Source organism: Cordyceps militaris, assembly GCF_000225605.1.
Source record: "Cordyceps militaris CM01 unplaced genomic scaffold CCM_S00006, whole genome shotgun sequence".
NCBI classification, from domain to species: domain Eukaryota; kingdom Fungi; phylum Ascomycota; class Sordariomycetes; order Hypocreales; family Cordycipitaceae; genus Cordyceps; species Cordyceps militaris.
In genome coordinates, this window is record NW_006271974.1 from 1,259,818 (window position 1) to 1,279,279 (window position 19,462).

The 19,462-nt window shown below is 57.0% G+C and overlaps 6 protein-coding genes across 6 annotated transcripts; 4 read left to right on the top strand and 2 right to left on the bottom strand.

Annotated features, from left to right (window-relative positions):
* Positions 1–381: 381 nt before the first annotated feature.
* On the bottom strand, positions 382–2,371 carry CCM_07682 (uncharacterized protein; the record flags this gene model as incomplete). The annotated part of the gene is made up of 3 exons (XM_006672822.1): positions 382–1,695; positions 2,220–2,228; positions 2,339–2,371. 3 exons carry the CDS (start codon positions 2,369–2,371, stop codon positions 382–384), a joined length of 1,356 nt encoding a protein of 451 aa, XP_006672885.1.
* Positions 2,372–5,132: 2,761 nt separating this feature from the next.
* On the top strand, positions 5,133–6,109 carry CCM_07683 (Unidentified protein family UPF0406; the record flags this gene model as incomplete). The annotated part of the gene is made up of 2 exons (XM_006672823.1): positions 5,133–5,406; positions 5,466–6,109. The coding sequence occupies 2 exons, from the start codon at positions 5,133–5,135 to the stop codon at positions 6,107–6,109; spliced, it is 918 nt and encodes a 305-aa protein (XP_006672886.1).
* Positions 6,110–7,771: 1,662 nt separating this feature from the next.
* Positions 7,772–8,307, top strand: CCM_07684 (cell cycle regulatory protein Cks/Suc1, putative; the record flags this gene model as incomplete). The annotated part of the gene is made up of 4 exons (XM_006672824.1): positions 7,772–7,875; positions 7,939–8,083; positions 8,142–8,200; positions 8,271–8,307. 4 exons carry the CDS (start codon positions 7,772–7,774, stop codon positions 8,305–8,307), a joined length of 345 nt encoding a protein of 114 aa, XP_006672887.1.
* A 1,814-nt stretch (positions 8,308–10,121) lies between these two features.
* On the top strand, positions 10,122–12,042 carry CCM_07685 (oxidoreductin; the record flags this gene model as incomplete). The annotated part of the gene is made up of 3 exons (XM_006672825.1): positions 10,122–10,214; positions 10,289–11,877; positions 11,928–12,042. The coding sequence occupies 3 exons, from the start codon at positions 10,122–10,124 to the stop codon at positions 12,040–12,042; spliced, it is 1,797 nt and encodes a 598-aa protein (XP_006672888.1).
* Positions 12,043–13,013: 971 nt separating this feature from the next.
* On the top strand, positions 13,014–15,127 carry CCM_07686 (UV radiation resistance protein, putative; the record flags this gene model as incomplete). Its single annotated transcript, XM_006672826.1, has 2 exons — positions 13,014–13,532; positions 13,583–15,127. 2 exons carry the CDS (start codon positions 13,014–13,016, stop codon positions 15,125–15,127), a joined length of 2,064 nt encoding a protein of 687 aa, XP_006672889.1.
* Positions 15,128–15,412: 285 nt separating this feature from the next.
* On the bottom strand, positions 15,413–19,255 carry CCM_07687 (WD repeat protein; the record flags this gene model as incomplete). The annotated part of the gene is made up of 1 exon (XM_006672827.1): positions 15,413–19,255. The coding sequence occupies one exon, from the start codon at positions 19,253–19,255 to the stop codon at positions 15,413–15,415; it is 3,843 nt and encodes a 1,280-aa protein (XP_006672890.1).
* Positions 19,256–19,462: the final 207 nt, after the last annotated feature.

The window sequence follows — 19,462 nt, forward strand, 5'->3', positions numbered from 1 at the left end:
TCTGGCGGGGATGGCGTCGGTCGTTTTTTTTCCATACTCGAGTAATTTCGCCCTTCACTTGGGAGACTGTTGTGTTATGGCAATCACATCAACTACGATGATATTTACTTGCGACATTGTTTGTTGTATCTTTTTTTTGTCAAGTGTATCTCTTAGATTGCAACGAAGAATTGATCCATATTCACACGACTTTAAAGCCTTGTCGCGCGACCCGAAACGCCATCCTGTATTTACACCGTTACATCCCCGTCACAAAACGTTCTATATTCGAATGTAAAACCAAAAAAAAAAACCTCCCAAAAAGGTGTGTCTAGACAAATGGAAAAAAAAGAGAGAATAACCTCGCGAAATTCATCTTAAACGGCCGGGAAGGCTAAGAAATTATGAGTCCCGGTCGGGGCTGGCGCTCTTCTTGCGGCGCAGGCTACCAAAGCGACGCTTCAGTCCCTCGCTGATGCGATGACCAGTCGAGTTTTGGCGACCGAGGCTTTGCTCCTCGGCGCCGGTGTGGGCGCTCGAGGAAGTGCCGCCCGATACGCTCTTGCGACGCAGGCTCTTGGCCATGAGCGGGTTGCTCTCCATCTCGATGGCGTCATCGGCACCCTTGTCCTTTTTGAGGTGGCGCTCGATGGAGTATGAGGGCTCGCCCTTGCCCTTGAGGTCGTTGGGGTGGTAGTCGATGAAGTCGTAGCGGCGGTAGGCGCCGCCGGGAGCGTCGGGCTCGCGCATAAGGTCGGCGCCCTCCTCGTAGTCGAGGCGGTTGCCACTGGCGTCAAAGCCGCCGCTGGGGATGGTGGCGGTGCCCTGGAGGGGGCGGTGGTGGACGAGGGCGTCCTGGATGAATTCGCGTGGGGTGGCGCGCAGGGCGGCGAGGTTGGAGTCGCGGACGGCTTCGACGGGCGAGTACATCTTATTCATGTTGCGGCTGGCGAGTGTGGCGTCGTAGGGACCGCCGTGGTGGTAGGTCGGACCAACGGTATCGAGCAAGTCAATGGTGTCAGCCTCGGAGAAGCGCTTGCGGTGGCGGCGGTCGGCGGCGCGTGTCTCACGCTTAATCATGTCGAGAGGGCGGTGCGACATGTCGCCGGGGTAGCGCTGGACGAGAGAGACGGGCGGACGAGACGGGCGCGGATGATGGCGGTGGCCGTCGCTGCGGCTCCGGGTGTGCTGCTCCGGGTGCGGGCGGGATGCGGGGCCGGGGGCACGGGCGCTGGCGGAGCGGATGGGCAGGCGGCCGTTGTGGTAGGCCGCGGTCGAGGAGAGAGAAGAAGGCTGGGCGGCGATGGCGCTTTTAGACGCAATCGACTCGGGGGATTGCGGCGGGGAGACGAGGCCGGTGTGGCGCGAGTTCGCTTCCTTGTGGTGGGTGTCTAGGTTGGAGGAGCGGCGGGAGCGCCGGGCCGAGTACGGATTAGAGACGTGGTACTGGCCGGTAGACTCAGGTGGCGTGGGATTGTTGTAGAATTGGGCTGGAGCGCGGTTGTCCTTGAAGGGATCTTGAACTTGTTCGTCGCTGCTGGCGCTGGGCGAGCGCTTCGCAAATACACGGTGGCGGCTGGCGGACTTTTTGGAGTCGGCGCGGCGGGGCGACTCAGGCGGCGCGGCGCGGAGGCGGACGTTGTAGTGCGAGGAGCCAGGGCCCGTCTCTTGCGAAGGTTCCGGGGCAGTGAGGGGGTCCAGAATATATCTCTTGGCCTATTTCGAATAAACAAAAAAAAGACGCGCGTCAGCGATTGTGAAAAGGGAATACGAGGTGAGGGACAAGGTTTCGGGTGGAGCGGTTGCGTATGGGTCTTGGCAATGTGGAATATGTGTAGTTAGTTGGATGGGGGAGACTCGGGGAGAGTGATGAGAAAAAAGGATAGTGACGGATAAGAAGGGGAAAGGGAGGCAGAGGGAAGAGGAATAAAAATAGTCGGGCTTCAACGGTCGCCACAGTCATGAGGCGCAACTGGTGACGTCGTGACCCAAAAAAACAGGGGATCGGTGATGCAAGTGGTGTGGTGCGGTGTGTCTAAGTTCAGGGTCCACTGGATCACTAAGCCCAGAAGCAAGAAGCAAGACAAGGAGGAGAAAAGGATAGAGTTGATTGCTGTCGTCGCAATCCATTTTGCGCAGGGAGGGGTTCAATCGCGGACGTGATGGATTGGATGCAACTGGTGGGCAACGAGCAGCAAGAGTGGGGAAGAGCCTTTTGGTCAGGACAACGATCAAGGGACCATCTGAGACTGTCGAAGACGAAGAAGGGATGGAGTGTAAGAGAGAAGAGAGAGGCGAGAAGTGAGGAGAGAGGTCGTAAGAAGACGACGAGAGAATGAAGAATCATGTTGCGACTTACCCAGTGCTTGTCGACGGGTTCGTAGTCGGTCATTTTGATTGGCGGGGTCGAGTATCTCGAATCAATGAGACGAAACAAGAAAGAAAAGAGAGATGCAGGTAAAACGAAATGGAATGGAGGGAAGGGATGGGCGGATCATATAGAGATATAGAGTCTCGTGCCGCCTCATTCAGCTCGGCAGAGACGCCGAGGAGGAGTAGCAGGTAATAGCAGAAGAGGAGGCGTCTCGCCTAACTAGTAAATCATAAATCATGTACATGAAGACTGAATATGTACAACTAACACATACATGTAACCAACTACCTACACAGGTACCTAGGTAGGTAGTCAATGTAGTCAATGCCCAGGTACCGGCCCCGCTTGGCTGACGCTTAGCACAGAGGCCGCGCACTGCACCGATTCGCTTTTCGTTTTCTTGCCAAGCCTCGTTGCAAGTGTATTTTTTCTTGGTATTTGTCTTTTCATTTCATGAGCGTCAGCCTGGGTGGTGGAAGTGAGTTTACTACCGTGCCTAGGCGGTGGAAGTGGGTTTACTCGTACCCATGTACAAATTACAAAGGCACTAGGTACAGTGCTCTACAGGTGACTAACAGTGCTAAACGAAGCCACGCAAACCACTATAGCCCGCTAGTAGTACACGGAAGATACCATAAAGACCGTACATCAGTCATAGTATCCGCACCCAAGTGCGTACCTACCTCCTCCCTAGGTAGGTAAGTACCTAAGTACACATAACCGAGAAACAAGTCCTTTCAACTCGTCAACACTCTAGCTCTAGCAACAGCCGAGACCATGTAACTATCAACGCGACCTTGACTCCATCGAGAATCTACTGAAAATACGAAAAGACAAAAAGACAAAAAGACGAAAAGACGAAAGAAAGAAAAAGGCATGTCAAACTACCCCACCCAGAGTTGCTTGCGCGTTCTCTCCAGTTACCACCACACCTTGACAGATGATGCTGCATGAGTCGGGCAGCGCTGCGTGGAGACTGCCTGCAATGCGGACAAGAGCTAGAACGTAGCATCTTGCCTTCACCACCTGCTTCTTCCGTCTTTGCGGCGTCGACTTTGCACTACCTCTGTCGCATCAGGTGAGCGGCGCGCTGCGGGGTTTGCCCGCTGATCGGAGTGTCGACTGCAACACTACAATTCGCCGCCTGTACGGGTGGTCAGTCGAAAATTGGACTGGTCAACATGACAACTTCTTCGCTTCTTGCTTGTCCCTCGATAATGGACGCCTGAGAGCTGACGACTCGACTTGGCGGCCAAGACTTGTGCACTGCCACGCAGATTCAAGTACCCTGTAACAGTTTGTCCACCACGTGGAAATAACTGCGGCCATCCCATGTCTGCTACGGATCCGCGAAGTAGTTAACTAGGTACATAAACCCCGCGAGGTCCCTGCGACGATGAGATGGGGCGCATGCATCGCGCCCCTCCACACCATTCCGACGTCACGAAACTCTAAGTAATATTATGGATTTGATTTGCGTGGAACAAGCCGCCCAAGCCTCCAAGCAACTCGTCGACAATTCAGGCAGAAAAGTTTTCAGAAAAAAAAAGACACACCCATGAAACAACCAGTGGACGAGACAAGCTCTTGACTGTCGCCTCTCTCGACTCTCAGCCCTTGGTCCTTTCACCCAAGACTTTCCCAAGTCTAAGTTAGTCTCCGACTTCGGCTTCGGGGCTGTCCATGACAATAAAGTTGTTGGAAGAGTCATGACCCTTCTCAGCCTCATCATGCTAATCCCAGTTCTGCCGCGCCGTTCAACAGCCACACAGCCTTATCAAGGGCCCTGCCTTTGCATCGACGCAGCCCTGTAGGATGCCGCTAACGGTGCGAAGCCTCCGGGAATCCTGTCGTGACTCGATTGCAATATTCGGCACAAGTTAATGCTCAGCTGCATAATAAAAGGCGTGATGCAAATGGCTTATAAGTCGCTCAAGGCTCTGCATACGCATCAATCGGCCTCGCCATTACATTAGACATCGTGTATCGATAACACCCATTCCATTCGAACCAAGCGTACATTCAGACTCATAAGGCCACGACTGGCGAAAGACCTCGAATGCCTTTCGCCGCCGAGTGGCGCACTCGGGGCCGTCCTGCGCCGCTTCGCCCCCGACGACGCGCCCGCCCTCCGCAACAGCTTCCCGCACCTGCATACGCCGGTCGACACAGCGGCCTTTGTGGCTCTGCGCGCCGACTCTGGTCTCCTGTATCTTCTGGCGTCGTGCAGGACGCGCATGTGTATGCTGTGCTACGTCGCGACGTGAATGTGGAGGGCCGACATTAAGATAGTAACGTAGATACCAACCAATTTACTGAATCGCAATCGATCCAAATGATTACATTAATGAATTAGACATTCAAGTGCTACACCGTGCGACGGGCTTTCTGTAGAACGGTGCGTCGGCTCAGTCTGTCACAATATATGGGGCTGTCGCCGAGAGTCTCGTCTCGCAAACGAAATGAGGTCATCCACCTCCTCTGCATCCGGCATGCCGAGACAACGTCAGCGATAACGCGTTTCGATTTTGCCTCAGCGTCAAGAAAGGGGGATCTTCGAGCCACCACAACCCAGTTTTCCTTCCCGGGCTTCCGAAGCTGCTGGCGATACGCCGTTGCGGCCTTCTGTGGGGGGCGGGTGTAACTGTAACGACGACGCACAGCCCCGACGTTTGCCATTGCGGGTAAAGGGACAATTTGCGCGGCCTTGGGGTGTGGGACAAGGGCAAAGTACTGCCAGCGGGAAGAGGAAAAAACCGAAAAGATTTTTTCTTTCGACATGGCGCTCGTTGACTACTCGTCATCGTCGGACGGCGAGGACGGAGACGGCGCCAGGCCAGTGGCCAAACAGCAGAAGAAGAGAGGCGCAGCGGCTACCGGTGGTGAGGTGGCGCCGCCGTTGTCATCGATGCCGCCGCTGCCGTCCGAATTTCACGACCTCTACGCGGCCACGGTGCGGCAGAGCACCGTGGACGACCCGTCGCTGCATCAGGGACGCAAGAGACAGGTGCCGCACATTGCGGGCCATTGGCCCAGCCATGTCTACATTGAGTGTACGTTACAAAGTCTGGCTTTTCTATACCGTCGATACGAATGGCTGATGAATCTGCAGGGCGTCCTAGCTATGAACAGCATGCGGTGCTAACACGTCTTCTCACCAAGGTCGAGGAAAGCCTTGACCGCGAGACGGAGCTGCACCCGTTCCTGACGAGCGACCTCGGCGCGCCGCTGCCGCTGCACGTCAGCCTCTCGCGGCCGCTGTCGCTGGCCACGGCCGACAAGGACGACTTTCTGCAGCGCGTCAGCACGTCCCTCGGCGGCGCGGTGCGGCCGTTTGCGGTGCGGCCGCGCCGCCTCGCGTGGTTCGCGTCGCCGGACTCCAACCGCTGCTTCCTGGTGCTCGGTGTGGCGGCCGCAACCGACAATGGGGGCAGCGATGGAGGGCCGCTGATGGAGCTGCTGCGCAGGAGCAACGCGGCCGCTTCGAGGGCCCGCCAGCCGCTGCTGTACCAGGCTGACGAGGAGGCGGCGCGGACTGCGTTTCACGTGTCCATTGCGTGGACGTTTGGGAGACCACCGGGACAGGAGGGGCTGGGGGATCTGCCCGCGCGGGAGCTGCCGCTCGATGAGGTGATGGCGTGGACGATTGGCGTGGACAGCGTCAAGGTCAAAATTGGCAACACCGTGACGAGCATTGCGCTGTCGGGGCATGCGCCGGGCTACGACCAGACGCGGTTCTTGTTTGACGAAGCCTGAGGTGATCCCGTCCTTATCACCCGGCGGCTCGGGTACGGGAGCTCTTTCTCATGGGGCTCAAGAACCCCGGTGCGAAATGTGGAAACGAATTTGTCTCTGCATGTGGCCGGCATGGGTTCCAAGGTTCAGAGAATGAGGGGACTTGAAAGCTCTACGGAGCAGCTGTCTCGACAAGCACGCCATGAAACCTTGCGCGTAATTTTTTCCCCCCTCGAGTCGGTGAGCGCTGCGAGGTAGATGGATAGTACAGGGATGTTACTGAGCTTCCCCCGGGAACTGTTTCCCCTTCAGCACGCTGTGACGTGGGTAAGGACATGAGCGCGTCATGAAAGCTGCGCCCAACATGGTCTCATTTGCATTTTATTTCTGCCACTGATCATTAATGATGGGCTGCCGGTAGCTAGATGTGTTGGGACAAACGAGAGAGAGGGGACCAAGACCCTCAGTTTGCGGGTGTCATGGGTGCAGCGGGGTTTGGCAACAAGGCCTGTAGGTGCATAGAAGGGGTGCTGCGAGGAGATGGTGGCCCCAGTCTGTGGAATTGTGGGATGATGACTGATTTGCTCAAGGTTGGACGGATCAAGGTCCAGGCATTATTAGTGGTGTGAAGGCGTGTCGAGGAAACAATGGTAAACAAGACTCGGTGAGTGCAGCCACAGGTTGCGGCGCGTCTGTTGGTGGGGAGTGTTTACAGTGTTTACAGTGTTTACAGCTCGAGGGAGAACGGAGAACGGATACAGCGGTCGGGCGGGGCTTAAACCAGCGGGGTTGCCTTTTTGCCGTTCTGCAGCCGTGTTTACTTGCACACGTTATAATTTATTCTAGGGATTCTGTACTCCGTACACCTTGTGCAACGACCTATTACAGGCTACACGGGGTGATTTCGGCAAGGAAAAGACGACAACACCCAGCCTCCCTGTGCCACCTCTTTTCGATTTTCTTTTTCTCTTCCCGGCCCTCCTTGTGCTGCTGTGCTGCTGTGCTCCTCCTCTTCCCTTGGCGGCAACGTTTCTGCCGTGTGTCTGTCCGCCCTCGGCCGCCTCCACACCCTGCGCGCGCGCCTGGCTCTCTACCTGCCACCTACCTAGGTACCTACCCAAAAGGTGAAAGGACCTGCGCTCTCTTGACGGGCAGCTTCCTTGGCTTCTTTATTACCTTGTGTACACTCACACCCTTGAACCCGGAATATAACTTGAACCAAGGCTCTTTCACCGAAACAGTCGTCTTTTTTTGTGATAGAGGAAATTCTTCTTTTTTTTACAAAACTCATTTCTCTCTTTCCTGTTGAAGCTGTTCCCTCCCCACCCTTTCTCTCCCCACGAATCGCTCGCTTTACCGCCCGCCGCCCGCTTGGTATTCTGCCTACCTGCCAACCTGCCTCCGCGCGCGCGCGCACCACCAACCACCACCACCACCACCGCAAAAAGTCCTCCTTCTACCTCGTACAGTGTGTGGCACGCACTGGGCACAGCAAAAACACGCATCCCACGGCCGTGCCTGTGTCATCGGACTTGATTGTCAATTCCCCAACGAGCTTGGCTTTTCCCTTCGTTTTCTTTCTTTACCTTTTTCCTCCTTCTCTTCTCCCAGCGCCCACCCGTGCCATCCCTTGGACCAATCTACGCGGGGCGACCCAATTGCTGCACAAACTACCCCAAAAAGATGGACATTGACATGAGCCGCCGGAATAAGAGGCCCCGTCCTCTATCCAACGAGGAACGATCGCGTCTTGATGAATTCATCGAAGGGATCCACTACTCCAACAGGTACGCCCTGGCCCCTTGCACGCGGCCGCATCCGTAACGGCGCATGCTAACCCCAGCCCGCAGATACAACGACAGCGAGTACGAGTACCGTCACGTGCAGCTGCCCAAGGCCATGCTCAAGGCGATCCCCGAAGACTATCAAGATTCCTCAAAAGGAACACTGAAGCTGCTATGGGAGGAGGAATGGCGCGCGCTAGGGATCACACAGGTTTGTGCTTCCCGTTGAGGGCACCTGTGCCGAGACTGTTGGCTAACCAGAATATCAGAGCTTAGGATGGGAGCATTACGAGGTCCACGAGCCCGAGCCGCACATTCTCCTCTTCAAGTGAGTCAACAACACCCTCGCCAGTCAGTGTCTACAAATCAACCATGGCAGCTAACAAACCGTCTTGTAGGCGCCCAATCAATTACCAGCCCGCGCTGCAACAGTGAGCCCGACCCCGCCACCACCTCGACACTCTTGTACGAATAGTCTCGAACCCGTCGCTCGCCTCGCTTGATGGGAACGTGAGACAGGCTCCGCCCGGGGGTCGAGTCTCTCTCTCCCTCACTCTCTCTCTTTCTGATTTGTTTTGCCATTTATGCCCCCGTCACGATGTTATGGACTTGCATGCTGTGATGATTGCTTTTTGGTCCGTGGAAGGCGCGAATCTGTCGCTGGCATGGGAGCCACCGGCGGGACGAGCCCAGGCCAAAGCTTCACCAGCCTGTCTGATGTTTTGTCTGTTTGGTCTCTGGACCACTTGTATGCGCGCACACGGAACAATATCGAAGAAGAATAAAAGGAACATGTTTTTTGGGTTGTTCAATATCTGCCACGGGCAGCTTGCATACCGTTTTGGACCAGGATAGCAGGTAACGGGCAATTGCTGGCGACGCTATCCCGGCCGGAGATTGCTGGGCTGCTTGCATTGGGTGATGGGACTTGTCAGGGAGTTTGGACAGGGACGAGTAGACAGTCTTTTACAGAATGGAAGAAGCATGGGACGAGAAGAAGAGCTATGTAGCCTTATATATGGTGAAGTGATGATGAATGAAGACGTTTTAAAAATATGGGCGGAATTGCTGCGGCCAAAGGCTTTTATTATAGACGGTTTTGATGCCCCACTGGTAGTGTTTGGATTGCACATGTGTGCTGAGACGGGTTGCGTTGGGTGAGATGAGTACGAGAGCGACATGTTATACCTGCATTTACATGAACATGGAGGCTAGCATGAATATTGCTGCGCATGGTCTGGTAGCAAGTCAGCTGTGGTGAGAAAGACGAGTTCCGGTTGGCGCCGTAGTCTTCCTTTGGCTTGCAGGATCGTGGAAAAACACGCCACTCTTGGCGCCGGCCAAGCAGAGCCTGGAGGGGATGGGACAAGACGGTATGACACGAAACGAGGCAGGAGAGGAGGTAGAAGGCGTGGCATGATTCTGCAGGATCATGGTCCTCTGTGTCGTTAGTCATTTGCTCACCCTTGCCTTTGCGGAGGGTGGTGCTACATGAACGGATGACAGAGCAGGAGCATAAATTAGAATCAGCGAGTTTTGGGGAGGTGTTAACTTAGATGTGGGCCGATGGAAGAGGCCATGTAAGCAGTTTTGGAGGGTTTGACCCCGACGAGCCGATGTTGACTCGGGAGAAGGATATTGCTTGGAACAGAGGGGGGAAATCGGGCGAGTTGAATGTTGGATGTTGGATGTACGGTGACTGACTGGATTTTGTCAATATATATAGTTATGAGAAATAATAGTTAGAAGCGTAATTGGTAGAGACGCAACCGCCGTGGTTAACTGTAATAGGTGTAATAACTAACTAGGACATTCCGAGACATTGGACCATCAACAGGGCCTTCCATGTGTGGACTAGCGCGAGGCACCCGATCCACGGCCCCATTCTTTTGACATGCCAAGTCCGCAAGCCAGCCAGCGTGGCATCTTGATTGAAAAGTGAAAAGTAAAAGAAGGACTTCCCCTGGTCCAGTCTGCGACAATTTATCCACGGCCTTTTCCCTTTCTTTTCCTCCTGGACCTCTTCTTCATCACCACGCCCTAGACTTGCTTTACACACGACGCATCCGTCCACTTCCTCGTCGCACCACCTCACTACTTCCCCTCGCTACAAGCCTGCTACCTACTCGGAATGTCCGCCCCGTCCAAGCCAACAGCTTATTAATTCACTACCAGCCGTTGCACCCTCCGCCTTATTAGTTACCGCCACACCCACCCCGGCACTCTGCCAATTGGCATCGCCTCTTCCAATGAAGTCTGCTGGCCGACTCTTTTTCCTCTCCGTCTTTGCCCTCTGGGCCGCGCCGGGGACCTGCGCAGGCGCCTCCAAGGATGGCTGTCCGGTATGACCACGCGCGCGCCTTTACGTCATGGAACCACACCTGTCCTGTTCCGCTAACCACCGTTTGCTCCCTAGATCTCTCCTAAAGCCATCGTCGACGATGCCTGCGTCTCCTACGCCACCCTCGACAAGCTCAACACCCGCGTCAAGCCCGCCGTCGACGACCTGACCAAGACGACCGACTTCTTCTCCCACTACCGCCTCAACCTCTTCCACAAGTCGTGCCCCTTTTGGGACGACCAGAACGGCCTCTGCGGCAACATAGGCTGTGCCGTCGAGACGCTCGACAAGGAAGAGGACATCCCCGACGTCTGGAAGGTCAAGGAGCTGAGCAAGCTTGAAGGCCCCCTGGCCCGTCACCCCGGCCGAGCGCCCAAGGAGGAGCACCGCCCGCTCCACGGCGAGCTCGGCGAGAGCGTTGGCGAGAGTTGCGTCTACGACAATGATGATGAGTGCGACCAGCGCGACTACTGCGTCCCCGAGGACGAGTCCGCCTTCTCCAAGGGCGACTACGTCAGCCTCACCAAGAATCCTGAACGCTTCACTGGCTACGCGGGCGTCGGCTCCCACATGGTCTGGGACGCCATCTATCGCGAGAACTGCTTCCAGCGCAGCTCCTTTCCGCGCTCCGCCGACGTCGGCGTCTCGCAATGGCCGCAAGGACCCGCCGCGATGGACTTCAAACACGTCATGGAGGCCGCTGGTCGCCAGGCACAACTCACTCGCGAGCGTCTTGACAAGCCCGAGACGCCCTTTGTCGCCAGCACCGGCCTCGAAGCCGACGACGAGTGCCTCGAGAAGCGCGTCTTTTACCGCGTCGTCTCGGGTATGCACGCCAGCATCAGCACCCACCTCTGCTGGGACTACCTCAATAAGACGACAGGTCTCTGGGGACCCAACCTCGACTGCTACATGGAGCGGCTTCACGGCCATGCCGACCGCATCAGCAACCTCTACTTCAACTACGCGCTCGTGACCCGCGCCGTCGCCAAGCTGGGGCCCTACCTGCAGAAGCCGACCTACACCTTTTGCACTGATGACGCCCGTGAGGACGCCTCGACGCGCAGCAAGGTCCTCGAGGTGACGCAACGCGCCGCCCTGGTCCCCGACATTTTCGACGAGAGCGTCATGTTTGTCAATGGCGAAGGCCCGTCGCTCAAGGAGGACTTTCGCAACCGCTTCCGCAACATTAGCCGCCTCATGGACTGCGTCGGCTGCGACAAATGCCGCCTCTGGGGAAAGGTCCAGACCAACGGCTACGGCACCGCGCTCAAGGTGCTCTTTGAGTTTGACAAGGGTAGTGAGCACGCGCCCGTGCTCAAGCGCACCGAGCTCGTCGCCCTCTTCAACACCTACGGCCGCCTCACCCAGTCGCTCATGGCCCTGGGCCAGTTCCGCAGAATGGCCGCCGAGGCCGAGGACCAGCGCCAGGCCGCCGCGCTGCTCGCCGAGACCGCCAAGGATATCCACCACCCGCTGGACCACCCGCTCACGGCCGCCGACCCGGACGAGGAGCTCTCGGACGAGCTGGTGGAACTTATTCGCAAACAGAACCGCGGGTCTGGGGGCGACGACTGGAAGTCCCAGTTTGACCACGAAATGACCCTCGTGAAGCTGGCACTCCGTGTCGTATTTACCGGTTGGCTCCGTGCCCCTGTTTACTTGTATGTCTAGCGGAATCTGGAATGTCCTTGACAATACTAACGAGAAGCAGTTTTCAAGTGGGCACCGCCGAAGTTATAAGAGTATTGCGGTCGTGGATGGGTCTTGACAACGGAGAGCGACGCTACAACTTGCGCATACCAAACGTAAACCGCCCTGATTTGTAAACTATGGTGCGGATGACTGCATCTCAACGGCGTTTGCTTGGGGGCACTTTTGCGGCCTCCGCCATGAGGGAGTCCTTCGCTCTGCTGTTGATAAAATGGGTCCCCCAAGGTCAAGTCATCGACCAGTTCCCCAATTCGCGGCAGCCAGCACTGCTATGGTACCGAAACATACGATGCCGACACTACCCGGAGAGACACTGGCTTCTCGACAGCCTCAAATACTACACACCCTTACCTCCACTGTTCTGCACAATAACTGAGCACAGGAAAGCGACAATGACTACCGACTACGGCCACATCAGCATTAATGACAGCAACAACACAACGACCACCATTACCTGCCGCGCTCCACTGCCCAATCGGCGCCTCGCGTGACTCGTTGCATTCGATATGGAGGCCTCTCCCAGCGACGCCTTTGCGCTTGCATACAGACTATAGACTCGGGGCATCTTTGAAAAGCAAGAGCCCCTACTGCTGCAGCATTGTGTTTTTTTCTTCCTTCTTCGTACCTAGGTTTTTCCTTTTCTGTTTCGCATGGCATTCATGGCGTTATTTCGGGTTGACTCTGGGATTCTCATAGCTCATTTCTAGACTTTACCAGCATACGTATTTATCATGGGCACTATACAGTTGAATTATTTCTATTTGATATTCCTTGATCCATCATGTCAATAGTGAAAGTCATTTCGCTGTAGAGTGCATGTGGTGCTGGCAGGAGCTCGCACCGACGACGTAATCCATAATCAGGCCCACTGGCGGGAGCTCAGCCTACCTAGGTACCTACATAGGTAGTGATCTTCCCCAAAACCACAAGGTCGACTTGGCCACAACAAATGCCCATCACCATCCCAATCCCCTCGTACGCCGAACCTCGCACTTCCCGGCGCTCCTAATTCCAATGGCCGCATCCGTGCTATGAATCAGCCATCCCCGCCCCGGCACGCCGCCCATGCTCGCGCACCACCACTACCATGTCGTCGTCCACATCGCTGCCACCGCCGCCGCCCCGACGGCCGCGGCTGCTCGCCCCGAACCGCAAGCTGCGACACCTACGCGGCCTGTCCCTGCGCAACCTGTGCTTTGCGCCGCCGCCCGCGCGCATCCTGCGCTCCCTCGACGACGCCGACCTTCCCGGCCCCCAGCACCATAAGAAGCAGCAGCTCGCGGCGCTGCAGGAGTCGAGCAGCGACGTCACCGCCGGCGCGTCGCTGGCATCGTCGCGCTCCTCGGAGAACCTGGCTCGGCTGCAGCCGTCGAGGCAATTGAGCGGTGGCGGTGGTGGCCAGCGCCTAGGGGCACCGCCAATGCCGCGACGCATGAGCCTGAGCAATGCGCACGCGAGCCCGATCAGCCGACAGAAGAAGCTCGAGGACCTCGCCGACGAGGCGGTTGGCGACGTCTTCTTTTCCTTGCACGACCCGGCGAGCCCGGAGGAGCCAATATATATAAGCGAAACAGGGGAGCGATCAGCGGTATGCTTGATTGAGCCTGTGAGCTTTTTGTTTCGGGGTTGACTAACACAATACTGTTTGTTTCGTAGAACTTTGACTTTCGATTCTTTGACCTATCAACACAGCACACTAATATTTCCCGATCCTGCAAGCTGCTGGTTCGAATATGGACGCGCCGTCCCAAGCACACCACCTGGAGCTTTCTGCTCGAGGAGCTCATCGACCTTCGTAGGCTGCACTTCATCTCCACCACCCTCAACCGCGAGTACCGTCCCAACGCGCTCATATTCCACCTCGAGGACGGCGTATACTCACTCGACTTCCCCGACCGCATCTCCGAGCCCCGGCAGCACCCCCCGCCCGCGACGACGTCGTCGTACAATGCGCTGATGAAGCTGGCGAACCTGGAGGGCTCGCTGCGCGACGCCGAGGAGACACAACGCGCCGTCGCGCGCCAGATGAACGAGCTGCTGGCCACAGACGACGGGCTCGCCAACGGCGCTGCGGACGCCGCGGAGGAAGGTGTCGTGCTGGCGAATAAGTATCTGGCCACGCAGCGCCGCCTCAACAGACAGTCGGAGAGGCGGCGGGACGAGCTGCGGGCATCGCTGCGTGCGCGGCGGGAAGCCATCACTGAGGGCCGCGCGTTGCAGCGCCGCCGTGCGGAAGACATGGCGGCCAGCCATACACGGCTACTGGCGGCGCAGCGACTGCTCGAGGACACGGAGCAGCAGATTCGCGGCCAGCGCCGGCGTATATGCACCGAGCTGGCCGCCGTGTTCCCCATCACGCCCGTCCCGCACGCGCCGCCGCTGTCGTTTCAGATTTGCGGCCTGCCGCTGCCCAACTCTGTCTACGACGCCGCCGTCGCGCGCAGCGTCGGCGAGGAAGCCCTGTCGGCCGCCCTCGGCCTCGTCGCGCTGCTGGCGCGCCACCTCCAGTTTTACCTCGCCCACCCGCTGCCGTACGAGGTGGCGCCGCTCGTCGGCTCGCGTGCCTATATCCGCGACGACATTTCACACCTCGCCGAGACGAGCGGCAATACGGGTAAAACGGGCACGGCATCGGCGGCGGCGGCGGCTGCCGCTCGTCGCGAGTTCCCGCTGTTTCTCCCACGCGGCGGCTCCACAACCGGCCAGTGGCGCTTCGAGTACGCCTGGTTCCTGCTCAACAAGGACATTGAGGCCCTGTGCGCCTCGCAGGCCCTGCGCGTCGTCGACATTCGCCACACCCTGCCCAACCTCAAGTACCTCTTGTACGTCGGCAGCGCCGGCCGCGACGAGATGCCCGAGCGCAAAAAGGGCGGCGTGCGCGGGCTCTGGGCCGGCCGCCTCACCGGCCGCGTGCCCTCGTCGCCGCTGCTGCTTCTTAGAGACGACGCGAGCAGCAACGGGAATAGTCGTCCGGCGAGCGCGGACAGCGCGGCCCACGCGCAGCGCGGCGATGCCCTCCGCTCGGCCGCCCTGGCGGACCAAGTACAGCCGCAGCAGAAGCTGCAACCGGCGGCGACGGGATGGGGGGGCGTGTCGGGTACAGGTGGCGCGAATCCGGCGGACTTTGCTCTGCCTTTCCGGAGCCCCGAGACCAAGTTCACGCTCCGCACAAAGGGCCTGCGGGAAAACGTCGCCAATTGAGTACGCCACGGCGAGACATGATGGGAAATACATATATAAGTGGTATATAGACTACACTAACACAAGCCAAGGAGAAGTCCAAGGAGACATAAGCGACTTGATAGATGAGCAAGACTTTCATCATCTAGTTATTCCAGCGCGGAGATGTATATGTAATACGTTAATCTTACAACGACTTTCCAAGTCCAAAAAAAAAAGTGAAAGATAAACAGAATAAAACCAAAACGCCAAGGTATGCCTGCTTCGTGTATGAGGGAGGGGAGGAGAAGATTATGTAGCACGTTGTCATCTGTCCGTCTTGACAAACTTGACGCTTTTGCGCCGCTCGCGCTCGCCGGTCCCTGGGACCCGGCCTGGGCTCGAGCTCAGGATACCGCCTGAACTCGGCGAGCCGCCCTTGTTGAGCGCCTCACGCGCCATACCGACGGCCTTGCTCTGCGGTATGTCGTAGCTGTCGCTGCGCACGCTGCGGTCACGCCCAGCAGGGCTGGATCGCCGACTCCCCGCGGCACCGCCGCCGACGCCGCTGCGCAGCTCCTCTCGGGCGCGGGTGCTATCCAGCGTCGCGCGGCCGAGCTCATCGGCGCGGGCCGTCACCACCTCCCCGCGGTACTTTCCCGGCAGGCACGCGTGGCCACAGCCGTCGAGGGGGCAGCAGCCGCCGCTAAACTTGGTCGGCGGCGCGTGGGGGTCGTCAGTCTCCATGGCGCCGTGCCAGATCTGCAGGCACGAGGCGTGCCCGCCGTGCGCGCAGCCGGGGCAGAACCACCACCAGTTGGACACCCACTGGCCGGAGCTCGCGTCCCCCGCGTCGAGGTCTTCGGAGCCGGGGACGTGCGCCGAGAGTTCGGCGTCGCGGTGGTTGCAGACGGCGCAGGCCGCCATGACGGCGCGGCAGCGCTCGCATGTCCAGACGGCATCACGGCTGCCGCTGGGGTCGACTTCGCGTGGCCTTCGACATACGGAGCAGAGCAGCCCGGTTTTGACGCCCTGCTGTGCAGGACCAAAGATGGCGGTGTAATTCTCACCCCATTCGGGCATGCCTTCGGGCCACCCTTGGATGCACAGCTTGCGCAGGGAAGAAGCTTCTACGAATAGGCTCATGCGCATCAGTCGCTGGTGATGCTGCCGCAGGATACCTCGTGCCAGATGCGTGTCGATGATGTCGTCGGGGAGGAGTGGCCGGAGAAGCAGCACCATGGCAGCGGCATTAACTGCTGAGGAGCGACATTCAAAATCGAAAGCTCTCTTGAGCAAGAGGTAAGGGTCAAGAGCAGGTGGTATGGTGGTTGCTCCTTTCATGTTTAGAAAATCGGGGTCACTGGGCCACGGTAAATAGTCGGCTTCGATGATATGAGGCCTGGGGTCGTTGTAGTATGACTGAACCGGGTTGCTCGCACTGTCAACGCGACTGATCTCAGTCTCGGCAGGAGCTGTAGACCTCTGCAAGGATGCATTTTGTTCCGAATCAGACTGCGAAGCAAAAGAGAGCTGAGATGGATATGTGTCGTCTGTCGAGGCAGTTGTTTGTGAAATCATGAAAACATCCTCTGGTGAGCTGGTCGCCTTTGACTTGCGCCTCTGGATATCACCATGAATCCTTGGTTCGAATTGCGTATCAGCGCTACCACTGCTGATCTTTGATGAGTAGCCGGCGTCATTGTTGGTACTTGCAGTTTCCACGGATGAACTCTGAAAACTGGCTTTCTTTGCTCCGGACGAGACGGAGGCCATTTCGCCCATACTATCTTCAGAATCATGTCGAGCGGGCTTGATTCGCGGCTGGCGCCGATCGGCTGCGTCCTTTGTTTTCGGCTCCGGAACATCAATAGCTCTTGCGAGGGCTTCTGTATCGTAGAAGTCATAGCCCCCAGTTATGGATACTTCCGAAAGCTCACTTTCTCGGCTGCTATCGGATATTGCCTGTGAGCTACTTTGTGAATATGCCACATCCTTGTAAGTGTGTATGGAAGGGCCAAGCTTGAAGCTCTCTGGTTCGATAATGGGTGTCAACTTCTTTCCATGCTGGTAGTGGCTGCTTTCCCATTCATGGTGGGACATTGCATCAGCTGGCCGCGCGATTGGTGTTGGCACATTTGATGTGCTCTCAATCTCCTCGGACAGGAGTGAACGCACAGCATGCAGCCTGCCATCTATACTGCCTGCATGTGCAGATGGTCTGCGTGGTGTCTCTTCCCCGTTGTAACTAGTTCCATAGATTTCAGGTGGTTTAAAGGCTCTTGCAGATTTTCCACCGTCAATCTGTATCTTTTGAAACCGTGATGACCTTACCTCTAAGTGATAGTTTGCTCTCTTCTTGAGCAAGAGATCCATGGCAAAGGCAATTACGCGCCACGACTGAGACAATCTGTACAAGCGTACATTTTCGGAGGTTCTCGAGAATTCTTCTAGAACCACTCCTACTCGTTGAGCAAGACTCGCCTTGTCGTCTGGGTTTGGTAAGACGCGCTCCAATATCTCAAGATAGCTTGCCGTAAGATACTGATAGACCGGAACCTTGGTTGATGCTGGCAATTTGCCTGAAGCCATTACTTGCGGTGACTTGAACATGCCAGTAACGCCAATGGAGAGATCCAGGCCCAGGATATTTTTGCCATCCTCTGAAAAGCTGGAGCTGGACGGAGGCGTAGTGCTCACAATCTGTCCAGAGCGGCCGCTGAGTCGGCGTCTATGAGCCATTCTGCGTCTGGGGCCAATAAAAGTTCCCAACACATCTTCTTCGGAATCGCTTTTGCTTCCGCTGAACATGTAAGCGTTGGGGCTGGAGCTGTACGTCGGGCGAGACGGCGTTTCGCTGTGGTGCATGATGGGGCGCAGGCGGCTTTGCTGTGCACGCTCATCCAAGAACATGACAACGTCGCCTTGGGGTGAAAATGCCGCTGCCGACGTGGACAACCTGTCAATAGACTTTGGCGCATACGCCACATCGCACTGGTTGAACAATCCATCTTGACCAACAGTCCAGAGCATATCCTGGTCTCTCCAAAGCATAGCAGATGGCGACGAATCAAAGCGCTCAATTTCTTTGTAGGGCATGGTCGGACGGGCCAGATCCCAAATATGGACGACCGAGGCACCATATCGTCTGTTGCTACTTTCATCATAGCTCACAGCAACTTGTGCTACACGCCGAGTTTGTGCAGTAGCAGACCACAGGCCGGGTCGCCAAGAAACACATGATACTGGTGCTGGGGTAGTGATGGTCCATTTCGGTTTTTGTCGTTTGTCGCCTGAAGCGCCCAAGTCCCACACATGAAGCTTCGAGTCCCATCCGGCACTGATCAGATGGATTCCATCGGGGTGCCATGCCATGGTGGTGCATGCTTTCTCGTGAGCGTTGATCCTCAGCACTGGTCGCGACGGTTGGCGCACATCCCATTTCAGAACGACGCCTCCCTCTGTGCAGCAGGCCATCTCATGTCCGACTCGGGGCGACCACATTACCTTCCTAATTGACTCGTTGTTTTTCAAGGGCGAAAATCGTTGTCGAAATGTCAGTATACCCGATCGAGTGGCAGCCGCGGTAGAAACATCAAAGACGCGCGCGATACCGTCTTGACTGCCGGCCAACAGCCAGCTTTTCAAGTGTGGGTTAACGTCCAACGTGTTTATTTGACGACTATCCTCCTGCATTTGTATATATTCGAGTGGTTCAGAGCCCCCGGTATCAATTCGAGACAGGTCGTAGCCGAATATGCGCCCGGTGGCGCATGCTGTGAAGACTGTGCCATTCTCGTGCCACTTGACGTCGCGGATGTTGAGCTGGTCAGCCACCACATTTGCTCTGCTACCAGCTGTCTTTTGCGATGTAATTGACGCCCTAATATCAACCCCGTCGCTAAAACTGAAGCTGGGGCAACCCATGCTGTCGAGCACCAAGGTTTTGAGTATGTGCGGTCCGCCCAGAACGGCGGCCCGCCCGTCGGCGGAAACATCGAGGCACGATATCGGCGCAGCTACTGGATGCACGGCATTTTGCGACTTGATCGGCCGGTAGCTCGTAGGAGTGGCGGTATTGGTGCTGGTGGCAGTCGCATCACCAACGGAAGCATCGCTCGCCGGCTTGCCCAGCAGCTTGCGCATAATCCGCGACTCGCGATTATACATTGCTATAGCAGCCGACGAGAGCTTGGCGCGCCATCAACGGCTATTTAGTGGCGACAATTGCCCATTTTTGTATTGTCAGACTGGAATTGATGATGTCGTGTCGAGATGCGTGCACGTGGCGAATGATGCCCGACCCTGGAAAGTTGGGGTGGGGAACTTGCAGACGGGTGCTGTGGAGATGAAGTAACCATTAACCCATTCACTGAA